This window comes from Megalops cyprinoides, chromosome 14 (assembly GCF_013368585.1).
Source record: "Megalops cyprinoides isolate fMegCyp1 chromosome 14, fMegCyp1.pri, whole genome shotgun sequence".
NCBI lineage: Eukaryota > Metazoa > Chordata > Actinopteri > Elopiformes > Megalopidae > Megalops > Megalops cyprinoides.
In genome coordinates, this window is record NC_050596.1 from 22,289,014 (window position 1) to 22,312,633 (window position 23,620).

General features: G+C 45.1%; 1 protein-coding gene across 3 annotated transcripts in view; it reads left to right on the top strand.

Annotated features, from left to right (window-relative positions):
* The first annotated feature begins 2,151 nt into the window (after window positions 1-2,151).
* Window positions 2,152-23,620, top strand: part of LOC118788862 (activin receptor type-2A-like) — a 44,127-nt gene continuing 22,658 nt past the window's right edge. For all 3 annotated transcript variants that reach the window (XM_036545020.1, XM_036545022.1, XM_036545021.1), the window contains exon 1: window positions 2,152-3,761. In XM_036545020.1, coding sequence (XP_036400913.1) covers window positions 3,707-3,761 — 55 coding nt within the window. In that variant the 5' untranslated portion in view covers window positions 2,152-3,706. The remainder of the gene's footprint in view (window positions 3,762-23,620) is intronic.

Here is a 23,620-nt window from a genome sequence, read left to right on the forward strand (position 1 = left end):
GCATAAATATTTGGAGGAGGGGCAACGGCTTTATTCTGTAGATACAGGGTTTGACCTGCTGGGCAGTTGGAGGGGATTTCATCAAAGCCTACTTGATTTTCATTAGTATGCTTTATGGTGGAATTAGCTGTGGCAGTGCAATGTTTTATTTTTTACATTTCTTTATGCACATGTGCATCCAAAAACAGTGCAAATGCTGCCCACCTGATGACACCACTACACGCTGAGAGGAGAGGCATCTGGAATTATTATGTGGATGGAAATGTGAAGTGCATTATGACATTAAATTGAAAATGCTTGTGTTAAACAGCATTTGAAGATTAAGAGGTGGATTATGAGGGAATGTTAATGGATCAGAGAATGTTTTCACTACACAACACAAGATGACCATAAAGAGGTCAGGCCATATTGAACATGTCACCCGTGTGACGTAGAGGCACCTCACATGGTGACATGAAAGAACACTTAAGATTATGATGAGACACTGATCTTATTTTCACTGAGTGGGAATTAGCCTAGCTTCTCAGCTTTTGTGGTCTATAGCCTAACAAGGGATATTAGCAGGCTACCACTCTCATTTGCATATGTTGTTAAACACACTGTAACCGGATACCTTCAAGACCACGTGAGCACATTTGATGCTGAACATTTAGGACCATTCTATTAACTGAGCCTGACATCTGTCGCTCCATATTTACCAATCAAACAACACAACCGAACTGAACACATATCTTTGAATATATTTGTAAAACGTATCAAACATACAAATTAAATGACACGCTTTAATATTGTTTGTGACAAATTGCACCCTCTGTGTATTCTAATGACTTTGTATGCTAGCATAAGGATTCAAACAGAATCAGAGATCAACAAAAGCAGAGTTTTCCCTTGGGGTATTGTATTTAGAATTCTAAAATGTTACAGTTATAAACACTGGCGTCACTTCTGAAGTGCGCAATCTGGTAATCAAGGAAGGACGAATAGGAGATGGTCAACTCAGCCATTGGAAATATGCAGCATTAGGTAACCTTGTGCATGTCCTTACATAAAATATTTCCCATCTGTGTTCACCACTCACCCTCAAACATTATTTCATTATTTACTTTAGTATTAAACTTACAGATATTTGGCTTCTTCTTCAAAATTTTGCATACTGAGTAGCATTAGGCCATCAGGTGATTGGGACATCTTTTAAAAAGTGGTAGACCATGTTAAGTATATCATTTATTTCCAGGGGGAAATGTTCAGTGCATATTAAATTCTAATTCACACAACTACCCTAAAACAACATATTACAAAAATGATATTGTACATCACAGTATATTTCAGACATTTACTCTGAAGTCTTTGGTTGACTGATCACCACACATCCCATGAAACTCGGAGGCTGTACCAAGAAAACGTCAGGTTCTCAAATGACGTGCATTGACTTGAATTATTTGGAAGAAACACAGGTTGACAGCATTGAAAATGCAGACAATTCCTTTTTCTTGGTTCCCATACACCATTTTGTCAGTGGGAAATATAATTTAAGAACATAAATTATCTCTACTGAGATTTAAAGCAAGAAGAGGACCATTGATTGGGTATTCTTATTTAAGGAAAAACTCGCAGCACAAGCAACTACTTCAATCCCTGATACGGTCGCTTATAAGCAGCACACTGTGTCTTTTCTACTGGCCTACAACTCGGAGCAAACACTAAATTATTTATGCAGCTGTTCGATGCGAATTTATATGCGTGCGTTCAAATCGCCCGGGTCGTATGGTTGTAAATAGCCCGTTTTCAGAGATTTCTCTTTCATACGGTAGCTACATACAAATAAATAATTCGATTTATTTGAAAATGCGACTAGACACACTGCCTATCAATCATTTTCAGTTGGAGCAGAGGATGCCCACATCCCACAAACAGGCGGATGTGTTTCGCGGGATTGGTTGAATTTCCGGACCTTCTGGCTGCTGATGTGATGTTACTCTCTTTCGATTGGACATTATCGTGTCAATCAAATCATTCGCCGTACAGGACCACTATTCGCTATGCGCAGGGGAGGGCAGACATGGAAGAGGAGAGAGGGAAAAAAAAAAAAACAAAAACAATAGCTACGTACTTGACGCCATCTTGAATCCAGTCTATTCAGTGAATGAGAGGTAAACGGCTGTGGAACAGATCTCGCTCGTTAGCTCGCTAGCTTGTAAACGAGACGCGGAACTTTAACTGTCGCTCAAGGAGACTCATGACAGCTTCAGATTTTTAGCGAAACGCTTTGGATCGCCTGGACGAGTTCATATCCAGAGTCAACCAGTTCCGTTGCTCCTGTCGTTTGGCGAGACCTTGCGTGGCTCGGAAGTGAAGATATTTTGAAAAGCTTGATTTGGACCCGATACCCCAGATTGCGTCCCAGCTAGCTGAAGAGAGCGGCTACGGCAACCTGCTGACCAGTCAAGCAAATACAGTGACACTGATGTGTTGTTTCTCTGAATAAAATAACACCAGCAAGCTGAAGCTGCCTAAAACTTGGATTATCGTTGTATTTTCTTCGTCTGCAAAATGAAGAACACTGCGTTTTTTCAAGTATTTCTTGTGAATCCGTAGCTACTCAAAGCATTTTGTAAATGTGGATCTGACTTCTAATTATATCTCATTTAAACTTTCTTGTGGATTTATAATCACCGTTGAAGCAGAAAAAGTGGATTGTATGAAGTACCTAGGTATCTAGGTAACTAAATTATTTACGAGAACATTTTAGCTAGCTACTGCTAACGTTAGCTACCAGTATTGTTTTTATTTTTACCCAGGTGTTGTATTTAGAAAGCTAAATAGCTAGCGCTGAAGTGGCATGTGAATCAGTCTGCCATCTATCGTAAACAGGCTATCTGAAAACTTGGATGATATGCAGATGTTAAAATGAAAATATCACCGCTCGAGTTTTGGAGCGAGGAGTGTTTTCTTTCTCTATTTCGATATCCCTGTAAGTGATTAGCTAGTTGTACTGGCTCGCTAGCTGTCTACTGTTAAAGTTAGCTAGCGTTAGTTATCGCATAACGTGTAACTAGTTAGTAAATGTAATATTGCATGTGATTTATAAGCTGGTTAACGAAAATAGGAAAGGTTTTTGGGAGTTTTCCAAACACAACAGCGAGGGAATAGGCAACCAGCAATACAGTTTCCTAGCCGGCCAGCTTGTAGCAAGTATTTGTGCGAGGTGACATCCTCCTGACAGTGCAGTAGCTACCTACAATGTTGTTATCGCCTGAAAACTATCATCTGGAAAAGGCACCAGCCTTTATTTTTGAATTTTCCACGTGGGACCTTTGCCATATCTAGGACTGATCTTATTTTTCTTTATTTTTCCCCACCACGTGTGAAGAATATGCTTTCAGTCCAGCCAAATGACACGTTTTTCGAGCGCAGTAGCTACTAGTTAGCTACTGTAGCTAGCTACATACAGGATTCAAGAGCGGGCCTTTGGGGATTTTGCCAACGTCAAATTGTTTGCAAAATATACCGAGCTATATGTTGCTAGCTATTTGTTTATATGCGTGCAGGTTGGCCTTAACATTTATTTGAATGAACAATCGACTACCGCTGACTTTGCCGATTTTACAATAACAGGACTGTCGCAATAGAAGGGTATTGTCATCCTTGGGATTTGTGGCAATAGGATTTTGGCGAAATAAAGGATTTTTTTTTACCTGGATTGAAAATGGGAGCAGCTACAAAACTAGCATTCGCCGTTTTCCTGATCTCTTGTTCTTCAGGTGGGTATTGTTTGTGTGTATGTGATGTCTGACTGATGTAATTAGGGAAACATGAAAATTTAACACGTGCATATATATGTTCATTCCCCTGAAGCTGGAAGCGTAGCTGGCAGTGTAGCTTGCTGGCTAATGTTCATGCTACACTTGCCTCAGGGACGCCTCCAGCCAATAACGTAAGCTTGCTGGCCACCTCCTGTATGTATACTGGTGCCATATAAGATCATTTTTCGTGTATCCTGTGTCACGTGGATGTCATCGAATTTATTGGTTTCTCGGAAAATGAGCATCTCAACTGGGGCGGAGTTAAAACCAAGTGTTTTGTTGCATACTGAATACTGAACATAACCTTGACTGATACATTAAATCACCGTGGTAGGCAAGCCAAACATGTTTAAGGCAGCGACGACCTCAGAGATGTTATACGTTAGTGTAGGTTGCCTCGTAGGAAATGCATTAAACTCTTGCAGCATATATGATAAATACGCCCATATGAGTAATGCATGCGTGCAACTTTTGACCTTTGCAGTTTGTATTACTCCGTTGTATTTTGTCATTTGGCAGTTTTTTTTTTCATTTTGAAGAATTAACAGGAGTCAATTATCTATGTTGTTGAGATCGAATCAAGTCTGTGGTGATGGACCGCATGCATTGAACGCAGATTTGTCGTTCAAACGTTAGAGAAATAGCTACTACAGCAGTGTCTGTACAGAAGCGCTTTTAATACATTTCAAAATCCGATTATCTGGTGGAAAGAACCCGCGGTATTTGGGTAAAAAGATCTTGCTTGAATTGGTCGGATACAATGCCTTACTTTAATACACTTTTATACAGAGTGTTTTTATTACACGTAGCATTGGGTTGGGGCTACCCCCCTGTTCATTAAAGATTTTAGTTTACTTTTTTTGCATTATGAACAAAAACGTTGCGGAATTTTCAGGAATGATGGTTATCGCAATATCTGCATAATTGGTAACGCACCACAGTAATGTGTTTAATTGCCCCCTCGATCTCTGGGATCTGCGTTCAACTCAACGATACACCATTCTGTAGACAGTGGCTATTATTATTATTATTATTATTATTATTATAATTACATAAGTGATGGTAATAGTAAATTTCAAACCGTGTTCCTGGAGTTTTTTGTTGTTGTTTTAAATGAAGCGGTACCGCAATCGGAATACTTGGCTGTTAAGGATTCACGATGTTCGTTGTTAATATCTCCCTTTGATCTCCAGAGTTTCATACAAGATTGTATCACCACTCAGACCCGAATTAAGTGAGTTAACGCCACATTACAGACAGATATTTGGAAATGCATGCCTGTTGGCATTGATCCTCTATTCAGTGCTTTGGCTTTGCGTGTGGTCGTGTCGCTGAATTGAGATGGTCGCTGCAGGCGCCTTTTTTAAAGATCAGTGTGTTGGTAGTGATTATTGACGTGGACTGCACAAAAGCCGTTTTTACAGGAAAGTCCAATGCAGAGCTGCACGCTGTCTCCGAGAGCCCTCAATCACCGAGATTTAGACGAGTTGCGTGCCGTAGCCCTAAATCATGCCTTGGTCTCTGAAAAGATTGAAGCAATCTGTTTGTCTGCTTATTGGTTTATGGTTACAAGCCGCTCATTTTCCCCATGTGGAATCTGCAGGACGGCTTTGGATCTCACGGACAGAGGGATCTTGCATTCTTGGTGCAGGCTTGTAAAACTCCTGAATTGCTGGGCTCGATAGAAAGGTCACAGTACAGTATGGGAGGGGACATGGCCAAGAGTGCAGTTGTCACAAAGACCCAAGCTGGGTGTGTGCCCGGACCAAGGTTAATTACACTTTCACTTATCTTGTGCACAGAACTCCATTGCAGATTAGATTTGTGGAATTCGATGGAGGGAACTGCAGTTTTAATGGTTCATGCTTTAAAAATAATCTTTGATCTGGTGCAACATTATGTAATAAGGTCATAGATTTATGTGCCTGCCCCTTCCCTCTACAAACACACACACACACACACACACACACACAGTCATTTTTCCACATAACATAATCAGGGTCTGCATTTGAGTCCATTAATTAATCCTTGCCCCCCCCACACGCCCTCCAGTGCTGTTCCCTGGACAATGTCTCTACAAGCGGTGGTTTTCAGTGGTTGACATCACCATTCTCAGATACACCGCCGAACTGCAGCCAACTTTGCGGATTAAACATTTGGATGTCTTCGGTTCCCCTCTCTGCTGGCCAAGTGCACTTTTAAGTAGGATGGCGTCTGTCGATACACGTGTAAAAACAGAGCCAAGAGGGGAAAGCTCTGGCCTCTCCACCCCCCTCCGAGTGCCATGTCTTAAATTCTCATCGGCTCGCCTCCAGGGGCGTTCAGCGTGTGGCCGACAACAGCGAACGAAAATCCGCGACGCTCCTGTCGGGACAGAGCTAGCCACACCAGCAGAAATCAGCTGGCTGCTACACTTACCCGCCCAACGTTGCAGGATGCAAGATTGCTGTAATGGAATTAGTACCTTGAATTTTTCTGCGAGTAACCCCTTCCGATCATTAAAACGCTATCTCAGAGCGCCGGCTTCACTCAGCAGACTGTGACTTAGTTTTGCTTATCCGCTTATCGGCCTTCTTGCTTCCCCACCTTACATTTTACACGGCTGTTGTACCTCGCACAATAAAGGGACTGGAGGAAAGCCAGTGAAACTGCGATTTAATTTTATTGGAGTCCCTCCTTTCTGTGCCTGATTGATGAGTTGGTCATTGGGATCTTTTTTTTGCACAGCAGACACAGTCCTGAATTGTGAAACGGGGTTTTTTTTGCTGACGTGGGTGAAAGCAAAGCCCACTGACAAATCTGGTGTGTGTGCAGCGTCCTCGGTTTGATGACCAAGCTGCCAAGATTATCCCAAATATGTAGGCTTTTTAAAATGCTGTGTCCCAAAGGTCAGTTGGTCGAGGTTATCCTCTTCAAGGGGTGGTTAAGGACTAAGAGGAAATGGTATTAGGTATGGAGTTTTCCCCAAAGTAGACTGCGTGGTCGCCTCACTAAGTTGCCACCAGGAAATGTTAGGTTAACCCGTGTGAGCTTTAGGAATTGTGAAGCTAAGCTTTTGTGTGCCCATTTTGTTCTTATAATGTTGCCTTTTTAGTTTCCATTTGATTTTCGTGAAGTATCTGCAGAGAGAGATGGAGTAAGATTGCATGTCACATTTAAAAAAAGATGTGAGTACTCTCAATGCACAATACAACAGCAGTATGAAGTTTTGTTGAAATTTTGTTCTGACTGCATCTCTTGAAACACAGTCAGTGACACCAGGCAAGGAAAAAATTGCAATACACTGTTTTGCAGTTGCTCTCATCATTCCAGTTTTATGTGTAATGAAATGCCATTCAAGAACCCAAACCTCAGCTGAAAGTAGTTGACTTTTTAGCTCTGGAAAGATGTGGTGATGATGAAAGATGAAAGTAAACTTTAATTTGTGTGACAGCTGAGTTGAAGGCATTGGTGTCAAAAAAAGCCTTAATGACGAAGTTAACATTTTACCCAGTTGTGGTCATGGTCACACGCTCAGGAAAGGGGCTTTTCATAGAAATGTGTAGATAACCATCAGTGTCTTTGGCACAGCTAGCATCATTTGATATTTGTAACCTTTCAGGTTCTAACATTTGCTATGAAATACCACTGAGCAAATTTGCGCATTGAAAACTGTATTTGAAACTTTCTTTTGATGTTGTAATAATTTATTTATTAATGTTAAAGGAAGTTTATTTGTGTGGATCTTTTGCCTATTCCTTTTATAAGCAAGTCAGTCATCTCTTAACTAAATGTTGGAGATTGCCTGAAAAAGAGTGGGAATTTTTAATTTTAGTTTTATTATTATTTTTTAAATGAGGCTAGTACTTTATCTGCCTGCAGCGTACTGTTAACACCAAGCTGTTTTGCTCTCTTGTTGCAAGGTCATAACTTGTAGCAGGTCCCCTTTTAGATTCTGCCGGTAACTCTGTACATGAGATTGAATTTGTTCCAGCCCAGAATGGAGGTTAAGTATTGTGTCGGAAGCCAGCGCGAATTCCTCCTTGAAGCTTATCGTGATTGTATAAATATTTATTTCCGAGGCCAAGCCGTGTACAGTTGCCACTTCCATCCTGCGTTCACCTGGAGGCGTGGAGAGGAGCATTATTGCAGTAACAGTAGCTGTCGAGGTTCAGTGTCCTCGGTGCGAATAATAAACATAGCTGGAACGCTGCTGGCCGGGGATCGTGTTGCAGGACTTGTTTTCATCAGCGGGTCTCGGGTTACCTCGTTCCTATCCTCCCTGATACCCCCCCCTCCCCTCCCCTCCCCACACACCCTCACATGATGGACTCTCCAGAGAGGGCCAAGGCATTTCAGCGCTCTCTCTCAGGCGTGGCCGGGGGAGCCCGGGCCTGGTAGCTCGCGGTCCTGGCTGTCACCCACCGGGAGAGGTGATGAGAGGATGACTGATGTACTAACACGGGTCCCCAGCTGCCCCACCCCCAACAGGGCCTGCACTGTGCTCTGACTGAGCTCATAGATAGCCCTTTCCCACGGCAGAGCAGGAGCCAAAGCTGGCTTACCCGGTATGGCACCTATGCTTTTCCATTACATTAACTGCAAGGCTGGCATCCGCCCCTCTGCATCGACATTACTAAAAACTGGAAACAACAGCAGGCCGCAGGACATGGGAGTTCAGTGTTCAAACTCACTTCATCTTCATCACAAGCCTGATGCATGTCTGCTCCTTCACTCTTGTGTGAAAAAGAGAAGTCCACTGTGCCCTTTTGGTAGTTTGGCAGGATTTTACATGCAGATAAGGAGGTCACTCCTCTCTGCTGTAGTGGAACACCAAGATTCCAGCTGGTGTCCAGTGGATTCCTTCATATTTCTGGTCTGCCTTCCACTTCAGGTCTTTATTATCTATTAAGAGCCATTGATTATAAGCAAACTGGAATCACTGGATTTAAGAAATGTCAGTCATTGTCAGGTGGAAAGGCACGGTGAGGACCATGAATCTCTTGGAGCAGAAATGGACACCGCTGCTTCAGTTGTCTTGGTAAAGGCTGACCTTATTCTTGCAAGAGGGAGGTGAAACTGCAGCATGGTTCTGTGAGAGCCCTGTGCCAGCTGTAGCCAGCGTTCTGCCAGTGGAATATTATGGGGGAGCAGGGGCAAGCGAGGACAGGGTTATTCACTGGAGGGCATAACTAATAACAGCACAAAAATAAAAACGCTATGAAGTCGGTGACAGCACCAGCCACAATTACAGTGCAACAATAACTACCTCAACATCTATACCCTTCCTTATATGAAAACCCGCCCCTGGCACGTACTGTTTTCACAGATAAAAGCATACAAAGTAAGACGTCATTTTAACATTTTAGAGAGCAACTATTTTGAGGAGCTTGTTATGTGATTTGTTTTTCTTTTCCCTACGTATGAATGTACACATTTCCTCACATTAAAACGCTTGCACACACGCACACGTCTGTGTACATGCAGGTCGGTTTTTTTTTTTGGCTCTGGAGCCTGTCGTATTGCAGGACAGAGCGCAGACGGCTATAAAGTCCAGCTGGCGTGAGGCAAGCTTGCCTGAGCAAATGCTCCGTGGTCACAAGGAATGTGATGGTGAGAAATGCCGGGCTGTTAATTCAGGCTGGCTGCTCCAGCTTGAGGCTCAGCACTGTTGTCTGACTGACTGACTGACTGACTTTCTTCCTTCCTGAATCATTTGACTCCCTTTCCCAGTGCCACCCTGTGCTTTTAATTCCCGCACTATCAGAGACCCAGTGTTCTTAATGAGTGAAGCACTGTTCTCATGTCAGGTGTGTAGTGAGGTGGAGGTGCGAGGTTGATGCTAGCGCGCACATACACACAAAGCTATGGACCATGAGAGGGAGGTTCTTAGCAGTCGTGTGGCAATATAATTACCGGAGTGGTTCTGCAAGCGGTTGGGCCGCCATACTGGGTACAATGAAACCAGCCTTTGTTCAGATGCAGAGGGAGGGAGGCTTGTGTGATTCAAAGCTGCTATGCTCCACATTCTCATACTTTCAGGTCACCCTATTTCATCAGATAGTTCTACACAAAACAAAGAACTCTCACCCAATCTAGCAGTTCCTTCTACACTGCCAGCCTTAGCAAGAGGAGCAGCCTGACAGGCCCTCATTGGAAACCATTTCTGGCACTCTGTTGTCATTTTCTTGGAATGCCCGATAATATTTCAGTGCAGAGCACAGTCTCTCAAGACACAAGGAACAAGGAACGAAAACAAAGTTAAGAACCACAATTGGGGAAAAAAAAAAAAAAAAAAAAAACCTAACAACCACTTTGGCACTGATGACGTTGGGCAGGAGCAATTGGTTCTGAAACGGAGGCCTATTTGATGAAAAATATTATGCTGGCTCATTTGGAGTGAATATTGATCAAGACGGTGTCTCCTATGCTTGTTAAATCCAGAGGGTTGTGCTCTTACAGAGCTTAGTTCACAAGAAGAACACAAGCTCTTGTTTGCCTGGCTAATCAAAGACTGCCAGAATTTTTTCACGGTGCATCACCCTGTGATGTTTGGGTTCTCCCAGCGAAGGTGACGTCAGAGATGCCGCAGTTGTAGTAATGAGATGTCAGGCTCTTTTGTGCTTTAAAGGTTCAGTGAGTGCATTGTCGAACCTTAAGATTCTGGTGTTGGCTGGTGCTGATGAATATTCATTACCAGTAATATCACTGTGGACATGCCCAGAATTGTAACAGCCAATCATTCCAGGTTAAAATATGTTCCAAGGCCTCCTTGCTCATGAATATTCATAGAGCTGCCATCAATGGAACTCTTCACATGATGACCGGAACTCTTTCGCCAGAAAAGGGGAAAGAAACGCAACGCAGGGTCTCGACAGCGATTAAAGGGCCTGGGTCAGGCAGGCCCATCGCAGCGGGCGCGCAGACACAGGGGTGTTGCCCGAGCTTCGGACGGCGCAGCGGGGGGCCGTCAGAGAGTGGCGGCGCTTCCATGGAGACAAAGAAGATTTGCCATTTTTGCCCGAAGAGGATAATGCATGCTTACCCATTAAAATCCCCCACACGCAATCGCCAATCGCCCAGCATGAGCACGGCTGGTGATTTTGAGAGCCGCGCACATCTGTGGTCACATCCAGAGAGGTTTTGCAAAGGATTAGGGGTAGGACTCAAGGACCATTGACATGCATGTGTAGCACTCACAAGTAGCACAGAATGGTCTGTGTTACATCACAGAACTCGGCGCTCTGCTGAAATCCATACAGCTCCTAGACCAGCAGCCTAGAAGCATGTACAGTTTATTACTCGCGCTTTGCCCTAGGGCAGTTTTGACACACTATTTTTAGTCCTCTGTAAAAGATTATCGATGTGAAACTGTCGAGTGCAACGTTTTCTCTCCCTCCCTTGTGCCCGTTCTGCTGTGCACCAGCTGCCCTGTTGACATCGACTTTTTTTTTTCCCATTCGGAGTCTGAGTACAATTTAAATTGCAGATTGCACCCCCCCCCCCCCACTACAGCTCACCAGGCAGAGCACTAGGAAGCTGCAGGTCAGCGATGAGGCCAAGGAGCAGTCTTTCCCCCCTCTACGCCAAAGCCCAATTTGTGGAGTGGAAAAAAAGGCCTCTGCTCCTTTAAATGTTAATTTCAGTGTGTATTGTGCAACAAAGCTGAAATCCCCCCGCATCTGTCCTGAATTTTAAGTAGTTCTTCAGCGAGTACAATTACTGTATTACCCTCAGCCTTCCTACGAGAGGCCCTGAAAGAGTACAATTAAAATGTGTATTAGCTTATTACTTGGGGTAATCCAAACACATTAGTACACAAGGCTTCTCATAATGGATTTCCAACCCAGTGGCTTCAGCCGAAAGAATGGAGGTGCAGCTTCTCGTTGCCCCTTTTGGCAGATCGTTTTAATTGCTAACTGTGCTTTTTGGCTTGGTGATTCTTCCTCTTATGCTCTGAGGTATCAGAGCAGATGCAGAAATCTTGTGCAACAGCAGAAAAAGTCAAGACTCTCACATTTTAGCACAAAATGTAAAGTGCATCTAATGCTGTTCCTTTAAGTACTGTCAAGTTACCATCTGACATGTGCATTTAATTGCAGCTTGAAATTATTCTACAGTTCCATAAGTATTTGAAAGGAAGATGCAGGGAGGCGAAGTTGGACACATCAGCCATGCACTCAGGCATTTTTGGGGCTAGGTGTGTCCAACCAAACACTTTTCTGTTTTTTTCCAAGCCAGGTATCTTAACGGTTGAATTTGGCAGGTTAAATTTTGCAGTGCCAAAGTGGTGACATGCACATCATCTTCAGGGGCTAATTGCAGGTCTGTGCCATACTTGATTTAGCATTTTCTTGTGGAATAATACATGTTGCACACAAAGTGTAAGTGTGGCTTCAGATGAATGGATTGCTCTCCCATCCTAATTCCCACAATGCCGCAAGGCATATTTTCTTCTTTCTTCCACCCACAAACTAGCTCGCCTTTGGCGATGGTGAGGTTCCACAAAAACTGTGTCCCATATCTTATTTACTTCAAGATTCTTTCACCCTAATGTAGTATCCTTAACTAAATGCAATTAGGAGGGCCTAGCATACGCATAATTCATTAATGGCATGCTGGCGGGTCCTTTACCATCGCAATATCAAATGTCAGCTCAGCCCTGCTCCTGTGTTACCGTCCTGTGGTGTTATTTGCTTTCTCACGCTCTGTAGCTCGTCACAGTTTTAAAGGATATGAACCTCAATACGGCAGCTTGACCTACAAATTGCCAGTGACTTTGTCTTCAGGGCTACCTAGTTTCCATGAGGCGTTTCCATGAGGCGAACATTACCAAGCCACGTCAGCCTGTTCTACTTATGGTCATTAACAAACGCATGGTGCTCGAGCATTGGATTATGCCGCACAAGGCCGCGCTAGCTGAATTCTTACCATAACTCATTTATTTTGTATTTGTGTTCAGGACTGTGTAAAATCTGTAAAGTAAATCATAATTTCAACCAGTCTGTTCAGTGTTATCTGCTGTTCTAACGATTATGATAGATAAGATGAAGCAGTGCTCACACGCCTGCGACAGTGTGACTAACAGATAATGTATGTAGATTGTTAGCAGGCAAATTTGTGTACGTTGTGTGTTTTCGGTTGACTGGAGTTTTTATTGCTTTGAACATTTTGTTCTCAGCATCAGTTGTGTGAACTGGAACCAGGCAGGTAGCTTGAGATTCCTGGCACTCGTTGTCCTCAATAAGTCTGAACTTCAGCTCCTCTGGAGTTCTTCCAAGCCGCACAGGTAGGGACAAAATCTCACACCTCACGGCTTGTCAGGTTTCATTTCCCTCCATATAGTTGTCAAAATACTCCACCCATAAAATTTGTGATTGTTCAGATGAAAATAAGTGCATATAAAATAAGTGCAATAAGTGCTGCATAAGTGACAAAAAAGGGTGGTGTTTATTTGAGAAGGTTTATGTTGGTCATGATTAGGGCCTGTGTGATTCTCTCTGCAGAATTGAGGCTGTGGTTGTTCAGGTTGATTGTCTCATGATCGGTCAGTATTGATAAGGAGGAATAGATGTGAAAGTGACCATGGTGTGATTATGTGCAATAGGTTAGAAGCTGCAAGGTTTTACCAGGATCCTAATGTTCTAACTTGATGTTTTTTGCTTCAATCTGTGTAATATTTCATACTAATGCTCAACTCACTTTTCTATAAGTAAGTGTTAATGTTATGATTTAAATCAAGAAATAGACTGTGGGTTCCTTATGTAGGCTGTATACCATTGATTTGAGCCATGGTCTCACAACCTGTTTCTCTGTGATGGCTGCATTCATCACAGGTGTGGTGGTGACTAAAAAATGGTCACTGAAACGCACTGTTGTCTGCTTAACATCACTCAGAAAAAATGCAATGTAGCAATACATAACTGCATTTGGTTACGAAGGCATTTTTTTGGAATTCTACTAAAATATGGCCTGAAAGCGCTGAGGTTAAATGTATAATCGTTAAAAATGGATTCCCGCCAAGCACCAGTCTTTCGACCCTGAGTAAACATTACCTAGAAAATAGTGACAAAATTTCCCGGCAGTAAATGAGGAAAACAATATTTTCTTCATTTTTTTTTTTCTAGATCTTTGTTTCAGTTGCACGAAGTGTTTACGCTTGAATGAGTCGTGAACCTTGTACCCATATAAACAACAAGGCATTTCCTTTTGTGGTTGACAAAGCACGGGCTATAGCTTCTTGGTCATTTGTTTTTGGCGAGGGTAAACAAAGCAGACTGCAGGCAGTAAGCGGCAGCAGTAATTAGAAAGTAAAATTCTTGGCAATGTGCGTTTTTTTTTCTGCAGGCTGACTGAAATGGAATGGAGCAAAACACATTTTGCATTCACAGATTTTGGAGGAAGAGGTGCACCTCTCGTTTTCGACATCCTTCTGTGTCAAAGTTTGAAACTTCGTCGTTTGAAATGTGTCAAGTTCCGTGTGAATGGAATCATTCATCTTTTCTCCACGCATCTGTGCGTGTGTCTCGGAACAGAAAGCGGCTAGGCTGCTCAAATTATTTCACATTCTGTCATATGTGTGTTGTCTAAAAAAAATTACATACCATGCTTTGTGAATAATTTAGCTACTCAACCCAATGTTTTTGTTTTTTTAGGCTTTGCAAATGCAGCAAACTAACATTCCTGGTAACAGCTGGCACAGAACAGCAATGCAGTCTTACGCTATATTACGGCACTGTAAATTAAATAAAGGGGGTGAGTTGCCTTTTGTTGCTTGGATCGGTCCGGCTACGTCACTCGATTGTTCCTCTCCCCTTTACCGTGAGCCCTCGTCAGAAACGGCGAGGGCTGGATCGGTTTCAGCACAAGCTTCCTCGCAGCAGCCCCTGAAGAAAGGGCCTAAGTGTGATTAATGCGCCTTGCAGATGTTGTTTTATATGCGATGGGGCTTCCTGAAACAGACTGCAGTCTAGACAGACTGGCTGTGCTGCACTCTCTCTTTGATCCTTGATTAAAACTAGTTGTTGGTACATTTATCATGTTCTCATTCTCGGTCCCTCAAGACTTTTTCTCGTTGCCTGTTTGTGTCTTTTTTTTCTTTTTTTTTTTTTTTGCCCATGCCTAGGTTTTGTACCATCACCTCCTCTGTTCCAAAACGCTGAACCATGTCTGTGGGGTAGATGCTATCTTTCTTCATTACCAGTTGATTTCTGAGGTGGAGTGTGTGTTTTTTTTCTGCTTGACTGTACAGTACGTTTTCAGTTGCCTCCTATCCTGTTGTTTTTTTTTTTTTTCAATTAAGGGGCAAATGACAAGTGAACATGAAATAGGATACACGGTTTTTTTTCCCGGCCTGTCTGCCCCATTTTGTTAAGGAAGTGGTACAGTAAATCACCGGTGTTTTTCCACATACCAGAAACTGGATTCCTGGAGATAAGTACGTTGTGCACTAAAAACATTCTTCATGGAGACTACTGTGTATTGCGTTTCACCCCGTCGCGCCAGTCGGTTTTTTTGTCGTGAAAGGAAGTGGTGGCCGTCTGACCTTAGACATTACATTCCTGTTTATTCCCACCATTGTTTGCGGCCGTTGATGAAGTGCAGTTTAGTCGGTGAATGCGTGTGGAGTTATTCAGCCTGTGACCTCAGGTTTTGTGGAGTTCACATGCTGTGTTCCATTACCTCATTCACTACGGCCCTTGCCCTGTGGGTGAGGAGTGTGTGTGAAGCCTTAGCATCATCCTGATCTCTTACCATACGTTCACACCGGGAGTGGCGAGAGCGTCAAAGCGACGGGAAGTCATTCATCTTCTTTGTGAGCCAGCGTCTCTTGGTGGCGAGCAGCGGCATGACCGTTGGCGGTGCGTCTTGGGTGGTGTGGGCATCAGAATAAAGTTGAAGTTTATGGAAATGAGCTATGACACGGTTCCGTGGCAACCAGTCGGAATTTAGAAGCGCTCTCTGCTCAAGCATTCCGAACAAACTTGTAGCCGCCTACGTCAGAACGTCCACTTCTTCGACAGCGTTGTTTGCAGGGCAGCCAGAGCGAATTTTGACGCTCTCAACACTCCCGGTGTGAACGTACGGTTACACCTCCCACATCCCAGGGGGCTCTGCCTTTCGGAAAAGCCCCTGTGACTAAGTATTTCGGACACCTTCCTGTTTAATGTTCAAGCTTGACTCCCTTTGGGTTAATGGACCGGTAGGTCTCTCAGTAAGTAAAGTAAGCAAGGTGCGTTGAGTTTGTTATCATTACCTCAGTGAGCATCAGGGCCATGGTGCTGTTTCCAGATTTGGATTTTTAGGGGTATGTGCAACTGCACAGTAATAACTAATCGGGATTCTGTGACCAACTGTTTTAAGGAGCAATAACGGGGAATATGTGGGTAGTTTTGTAATGAATACTACAAAGCAGGGTCACCTTACTTTCACCTTAGTTGTGTCTTTCTTCGTCTTCACTCTCATTATAAGCAATGCTCTAGTGTCAACTTAATGCGATCCTTTTGTGTCAACAGGTGTCATGTCAGCTGATTCTAGCTAGAGTTTCTAACTGAAATTACATACTTTCAAGCTAAGTTATACTGCAAGGTTATTTACTAGGAATGCAAATGGTCAAGTTGTCTTTTCAGCATGGTAGAATTTTCAATACATTACTTTCCAAAGTAAGTAAAAAACAGTTGTTTTCGGTCTGCACTGCACGATCATAGAATCATTGACCAAGTTGGGGGATTGACCTTTTTTAAAACTGAATTTGGCATGTCAAGATGAGGAAAGGAATTCCAAAATGGCATCAAATAATATCCTCAGCCGCACAATTCTTCAATGCAACTTGCATAATGAATTAAAAATGGTAAAAGTATTCAAATAGAGTTCAGGTAGCAAACAGGGCACTTGTTCAGCTTGTTTATGAACCGGCACTATGAGGACTTTGAGGAGGCAGCACCCCTGTGTCATCCTGAAATACAATGCATTTTCCCCAGGACTGTTACTTCATCATGTCGACTGGCAGGAATAGACTGCCCCGTGCTTTGCATTAAAAGTTGTGGCCAGTAATTTCCCCCAAATTGCAGCCGCGAGCTCTGACATGCTCAACACGCTAAGCGCAGTCAGTTGCATGACGAATATGAACCAGTTTATCTCCGCCATCTCGTAAATCACGTTTATCGAATTTCTCCTAGGCCTCTCCGGCCTCATCGGCTGATCCCATCAACCACCGGTGGTTATCTTACCCCTCCCCTCCACCACCACCATCACACGGATGGTAATGAGCCATCTGAAAGCTGTCCGGGTTCCTGCAGGATGAAGTGTGAGATTGTGCCCTGTTTGCGGGCCATCGCTGGCGTGCTCCGGCAGAATAGGAGCCGGGGAATGCAGAGCCGGTGTGGAGCGTACAGTACATGGCTGACCAGGGCCTGCATGCACAGGCCTCACGTCAGCGCCCGCCGATCAGCAGCATAATTGAACCGGAGACCCATAGGCTGCCGGACATTCCAGCACGGATTAAGGGATTGGATTCTCTTGCTGAGTTGGGTTGTTTTAATTCGCAGATGGAAAGACTGCAGCCTTTGTGACTGGTTGTTTTTTCCCCCCCCCTTCTCTGTCCTCAGTGGCTTGTAGCAAGGCCGGCACATTCTCCCGATGCACAGAGCATCAGTTGACCCCCATACTGAGCTCTACTGCTCTGCAGTAGGAGAGGGTTCTCTTTTCTACAGCCGTGATTTGATAAAGGCACTCTGACTCCGTGGCTAATTTGTGCTCACTGCAGAGTGGTAAGTGCAGTTTGACCTGCTGCACAGAGATACAACCCTGGAGTCCCACGCATGTCCTTGACTCCTTTAAATTAGTCCATCCTTTTCTTTGTGTTTTTTTTCCCCACTTTGCCAAGTGCCGGAAAGTCTGCAGAAAGGCTTTGTGCCACAACTACAGGACGGATAATAAGCACCTCTGCGCCCTCACGCAGTGCGCACCGTTACTTTCCTGCACATGTTGGCTGACATTAGCAGCAGTGAGCGAAGCAGGCAGCGGGAGAACAGAGAAGAGATCCCCGTTTTCCATGAAGGGGAGGGCCTGAAACTATACTAGTCCACCGAGTACATATCAGTCTTTGTTGGTTCTGCTTTAACAGTGCCTCAGCACTGGGTGACACTAAAGTGAGTTTGTTTTGGAGGAGGGCTCCTGTGTCCTCTCTACTCCCTGCCCCTCTTGTTGATGCAGCATTGAGGGGTTTAGGCCTACTCCTCCTGTCAGAGGTTTCTTTCACATACTGCGTCCCAGCTCGGTTTTCTAGCCGGAGGCAGAGGCTGTGAATACCGACTTCAGGCCTGCTTTGTCTACTCCACAACTGAGGCCGCCACTCATTTTAGGAGTGTGTAGTGCGGCTTGCAGTTTGAGAGCCTTGCTTAGTGTCGTGGCAAGCCCTCAATCGGCTTTGTTTCAGAGGGAGGGAGACAGCTCAGCCCCATCCCTATGAAGCAGTACCTCTTGGACACACAGTTTCGGACGGTTTCTTCCCTCCCTCCTAACCTCCCCCCCACCCCCCCACCCCCATTTCCCTGCCACATCCTCGCGGTAATGTGATTACATGGGGCGGAAAGCAATATCCTCGACGAGGTAGTGCTTGATGCATTATGTAATTTCGAGCCCCTGAAAAAGGTATTATGGGATGGCGTTACAGCGTGCGCCGGAGGCCGGGGATTCGCTCGCCGTGCAAGTAATGCAATCTGGCCCAGACTCAGCAGCAACCCAACACTGCAGTGGGTCAAGCGGCCCTCAGCTCGCCGCTGTCCCATCCGCCCAGGGCCCAGTGTTTTTCCACTGCCCCGCCCACACCCCCGCCCCTACCTCCCACTTCCCACTTCCCCGGGGCCTGCAGTCCCTGTAGGGCATAGCTGCTCCACCACAATTCTGCCCCCCCCCCCCCACCTTTCCTCCAGAGGATATGGGAAATGATCGAAGTTTAAACAGTGAACATGCGGTTGACGCCTTATAAACAATCCACTTAGAGACGTTTCCCCTCCGTTGTTTTCCTTACGTGGGTATGTGAAGCTTGTGGCCGACTTGTGGACACATCTTAAATGGACCGTGCCATTGCTAGTGGGGGGGAACGGGGGGAAATCGTTAATCTAATCAAGCAAACGGGAAAAGGTCAGAGATTGGGCTGCTCGGAACTGACATTAGAGGCCGATTCCACACGCACCCTGAGAGCACTCCTCCCTCTCCTGGAGCCAGCCACTGTGGCTGGATGAAGTATCGAGAACTTGTTTTTGTGATGATGGAGTTCTTAATTTAAACACAATAGACATTCCTTAGTCACCACAGTGGTTTTGAAAACACGGCGAAACCGTAGTTCCCTGGAGCAAATTGTCGTAACCTAATAATAATTAGTATCCATGCTCAAAAAGGACTGCGGAGCCTCAACTGCAGTCGATTTGTGTTGAGTATCTTTCAGCAGTGGCACTTGTGCCAGTCACCTGCTGCGGTTTGATTAGGATGTTAAAAAAAAAAAAAAAGGCTGAGTGCAGCTGGCCGGTTTCGACCGTGTCAGTGAGGGAACAGCAAAGCAGAGTTTGCCTCTGGCTCTGGGAAAGATTAGGCCTTGGTGCTGGCAGATGCTTTTGTGTAAGAAATTGAAGAAACCCCTGTGTTAACCAGCCCAAAAGTGAGATGGAGAAGGTTTGCAACTTAATGCAGCCCCTCGACTTCCTACTTCATGGCTTGGTACCATTGGCAGATACAGAGCAAAAAAAAAAAAAGCAGTGCTAGGCTCTGAGCCTGAGTAAACACATTGAGCCTCGCTACTGATGCTGTGGTCGAAAGTGAGGGCCACGCCTCAATAACAAACTTGTGCACAAGCTACTTTTCTTGCGCCGCACAGCAAGGATGTGGCTCAGATGGAAGGAAAGATGAAGCATTCGATGGCGGCCTTTGATAGCACTCCCCGTCAGGCACCAGGAGCATTGTGGGAGAAAGAGGAAGGAGTCCCCGCCCTCCCGCTTTCTTTTGCGCGCGCTGGAATCGTCGCCGCCAAGCAGGTGGAAATTGCTGCGCTGGAGTGGCCCCAGGTTTCCTTCTGTCCAATCGGTGACGTAGCAGGGCTCGGGGGGAAGAGGTGGCGGCGGCGGGAGTGACTCGCACTGGCAGTTTTTCAAACGACTTCCCTTTCACTTAATCTTGGGCGCCATGTAATGAGCCAATTTGAGAAGACAATGCAGCCACGAGCGCCGGGCCAAGGCGTTCCTCGGGAGCTGCCGCGGCGCAGCGCGGGACGCGACCGAAACCAGACACCCTTTATGTGGCTTGGAAGCGGTGTGTGTAGGCCTTTTCGGTCCCGCGTCGTTTTTAAAGAAAGACCCCGTGTGTATTTTAATTCCGGCGGTCGGGGGACTAACGTAGCTCTAAACGGGCGCGCTGCATCTTTTGGCCGGCCCCGTGAGCTGCTTTACAGTGACAGGGTGGCCCGGGTCTATTTACAGTGTGTTTACCTCACGCAACCTTCGATTGGGATGGCGCCACAATCTCAAGTCTCTCAGCCCTCGTGTCCTGTGCGGCAGGCGCCCTTTATATCTGTGCGGTGTCTGGGGGCACCGGAGTGAGGTTGTTGAGTTTGTTTAAGGGAGGGATCCTTCTCAGTTTGCAAAGGAGAGCGGGCCAGCACTTCCGCCTGGTCTAACTAGTGTAACGTTTCTATTCAAAGGACTTTGATCGAAAGACACCCTTTTTTTTTGGATGTCCAATATAACCAGGTCCATGGCCCTTTAATTTATTTTATATACATTAATTTTATATGTATACTGTGTATAAACATATTTATCCTTTTATAAAAAATCAGCCTGTTAACAAGGAAATGAAGTTGTCAGATGGGGACTGTAATTTGAGTTCAGCTGTGGGGTCAGCGCGTCTGATTAATTCGCAGTCGGATCAGGCTCCTCATTTGGAAGACAGGCGGCGGTTTGGTTCTGTGCCGTACTTCGTCTGCCCTCCCCCCCGTGCAGATGCGACAGAAATTCCGGAAGATTCCCCTGTAATCCCGATAAGAGCAACTTGTGTCTACGACTACATGCGCCGGAACTAATCCCTGGGATTTATCCCTTGCTGAAGGCAATTAACAAATTAATTCCCAGAAAAAAAACCCAGCAAGGTCCTAACCCTGTGCCGCCACAGCAGTGAACCACTGTCTTTAATCAAGTGCTTTGTATATGTGCGGCGGGCCCGGTATAGTCCATATAAATGGAATGGGGGTTGTTGCAGTACTCTGTTCGTCACCTAATGTAATGACAAACATGTCCAGCTGGTTGGGGTGGAGGCGGGACTCCTGCTGACGGAGGAGTTGGACACTGCGGAAAAACTCCTCCTTCTCCCGCTAACCAAGCGCAAGGCTTTGTAGCGAAGCGCCGTTTTGGCTCTTGGACCCACGGCCGCTGGCCTGTTGTGACACGTTTTGAGACTGGACAGCAAGCGAGTTCACGGAGCAGATGCCAGGGTCCCCCCCCCAGGGCGGGTCTGTCGAGTCCAGACGCCGCCAAGTCCAAGTAATTGTCCCGTCAGCCTCCAAGTGCCACGGCAGTGAACCCGGCTTACGTGAGCAGGGAGGTCGCGCGCTGGCTAATACTCCGTTTGCTCCATAAAAAGCCATTGACCTTTCGTTTGCTTAGGAATACGTTTACATAACTCCATGGCTGAGTCGGTCTGCATAGCTCCTCTGATCAGATACTGTACACAATCACTGCTATCACTTCTGGGAAGGTTGGCTATTTATTAAATTGGTCATCACAGGGTTGCAGTTTGTTTTACCCTGGGAGCATTTAGTTTAGATGTTAGAATGTACGGTGAGGGAGACAGAGGCTACGATAGGAAGCCCACATGATGTCCATGTTTGTTTAACTACAACCTCTGCTGACCACAGTAATGCAGTGGGGGGTGTTTCCCAGGAAGTCAACATGCTTTTTAACATGATGACGCTGTGGAGGCGGCTGAACTGGAACCTGGCACATTCCATTGCAGCATATTTCTTCCATTTCACAGCTACTAATAGCTGCCTGGTGAAAGTTGTGATGAACAGGCACTCTGCGTGGCTCCATGAGAACTAAAGCCCAGGGCCTTTTACATTGACTTCCTCTGTGCTTGGTTTGTTGAAGTGAACAACCTCACTTGGTATCAAGTTCTGAATATTTACTTTCTTCAGAAAACTTTGAAATTCAAGCCGCTGTTATATGCGCATGGCAAACCGCCTGTGTGTGTTAAACTTGTGATCGGTTTTTCTAGACTGGCCCCAGGTGGCCTTTGAGTGGTTAACTCGCAGAGCACCACAGAACTGATAACCATCTTGTCTTTACTACACAAATCCACCCCGAGCACGTGCCAGAGCGCAGTGTTTACATTGCAAAGGTGACAATATCGCTGTAAAAAGTGACTCCACTTAAATATCTAGCAAACAAGTCTGGTGCCGGTCTGCCCGGTTGCCTGCACGCGATCGTTGAGAGAGTTTTTCATTTTTGCGGCTCCAAGATTCTGTTGGCGGACCTGCGCAACGAGTTTGTGCCCAGGTTTTCTTGCCCGAGGCTCGGAGCGTTCTGTGGCAAGCCCACGCTTTTTTTTAAAATTTATTTATTTATTTTTTTTTAACCAGTCATCTGCCTGTCCCACCTTCCCCCATCGGTGCTGCTCAATTGTCCCGATCAGTGTGGCAGCCGGCCGGGCCACAGAGACGGCATATTACATTGTTACATTATTGGCATGTAGGAGACATTCTTATCCAGAGCAACTACCATAGGTTACACTTTTTCGTTACCCATTCATACAGCTAGATATTTACTGAGGCAATTCTGGGTTAAGTACCTTGCCCAAGGGCACAACAGCAGTGCTCCAGTGGGGAATTGAACCAGCAACCTTTCAGTTATGAGTCTTGCTCCTTAACACTACGTTACACTGCTGCCCCAATGTAGTTACCCGAGTAGCACGGTTTCTGCTGGGACAACACTGTGTCTTTAAGGAGAAACTTTCATCCTCTCTGCGCATTCACAACCATTCCACCAAAATGGTGTCATAATTATGTCACTCAGCGGAAACCCTTGTCCAGTGTGACTCTCAGCGTATGAAATGTGGAATAACAAAACCTAGAAAAAGATCATTAGAGTGCAGTTAATATGGAAAATTTTCCCACAGTGCAGATTATTGGCAAGTTTGACGTCCAGTATTTGCAAGGGAGAAGAAATGGCTTTTTAGAAATGCAGGCATTGGCATTAAGTTTATATGCCCATGTGATCTTTCAGCTGTGTACAGATTTGTAAATCATTGGATATGCCTGTGGTTAGGCCACCACATCTGACAGGAGGGATGTTTTGTCACTAAATGTGCGCTCATAATATGTTGTTTTGGCATACCACAAAACCCAGTCTGCATTGTCTGGTTTTGAACGATATGTTTGCTCCTGGCTATATTGTCGCATTGTAAACCGAATGCCTCTTAATGCGTGCCCTGTCACTGGATTGGATTCATTCTGGAGGATTTTTAACGGAAAGATTTGCTTTTGCCACGGCGCATCTCTATTGAAAGGAAACTTGGACAAGCCTCTGTGTTAAATTGCGGTCTTGTCAGAGCATAATGTGTACTAGTGTTCCACAGTTCTTCAGTTCGGCTGCAGACAGTTACATTTAGAGGGGATTCTTGTGGCTGCTCTGTCACCTCTAGTGCCGAAGTGCTGGGTTGTGGGTAGGTGCGGTGGTTTTCGATAGGTATTTATGCCAGCCCTTTTATTCTCCTCTGTAATTAACACGGGCAATTCTTGACATTGCCTTAATTAAACAGGGAAACATCTGACAATGAACCTGTGCCTTTGTGTT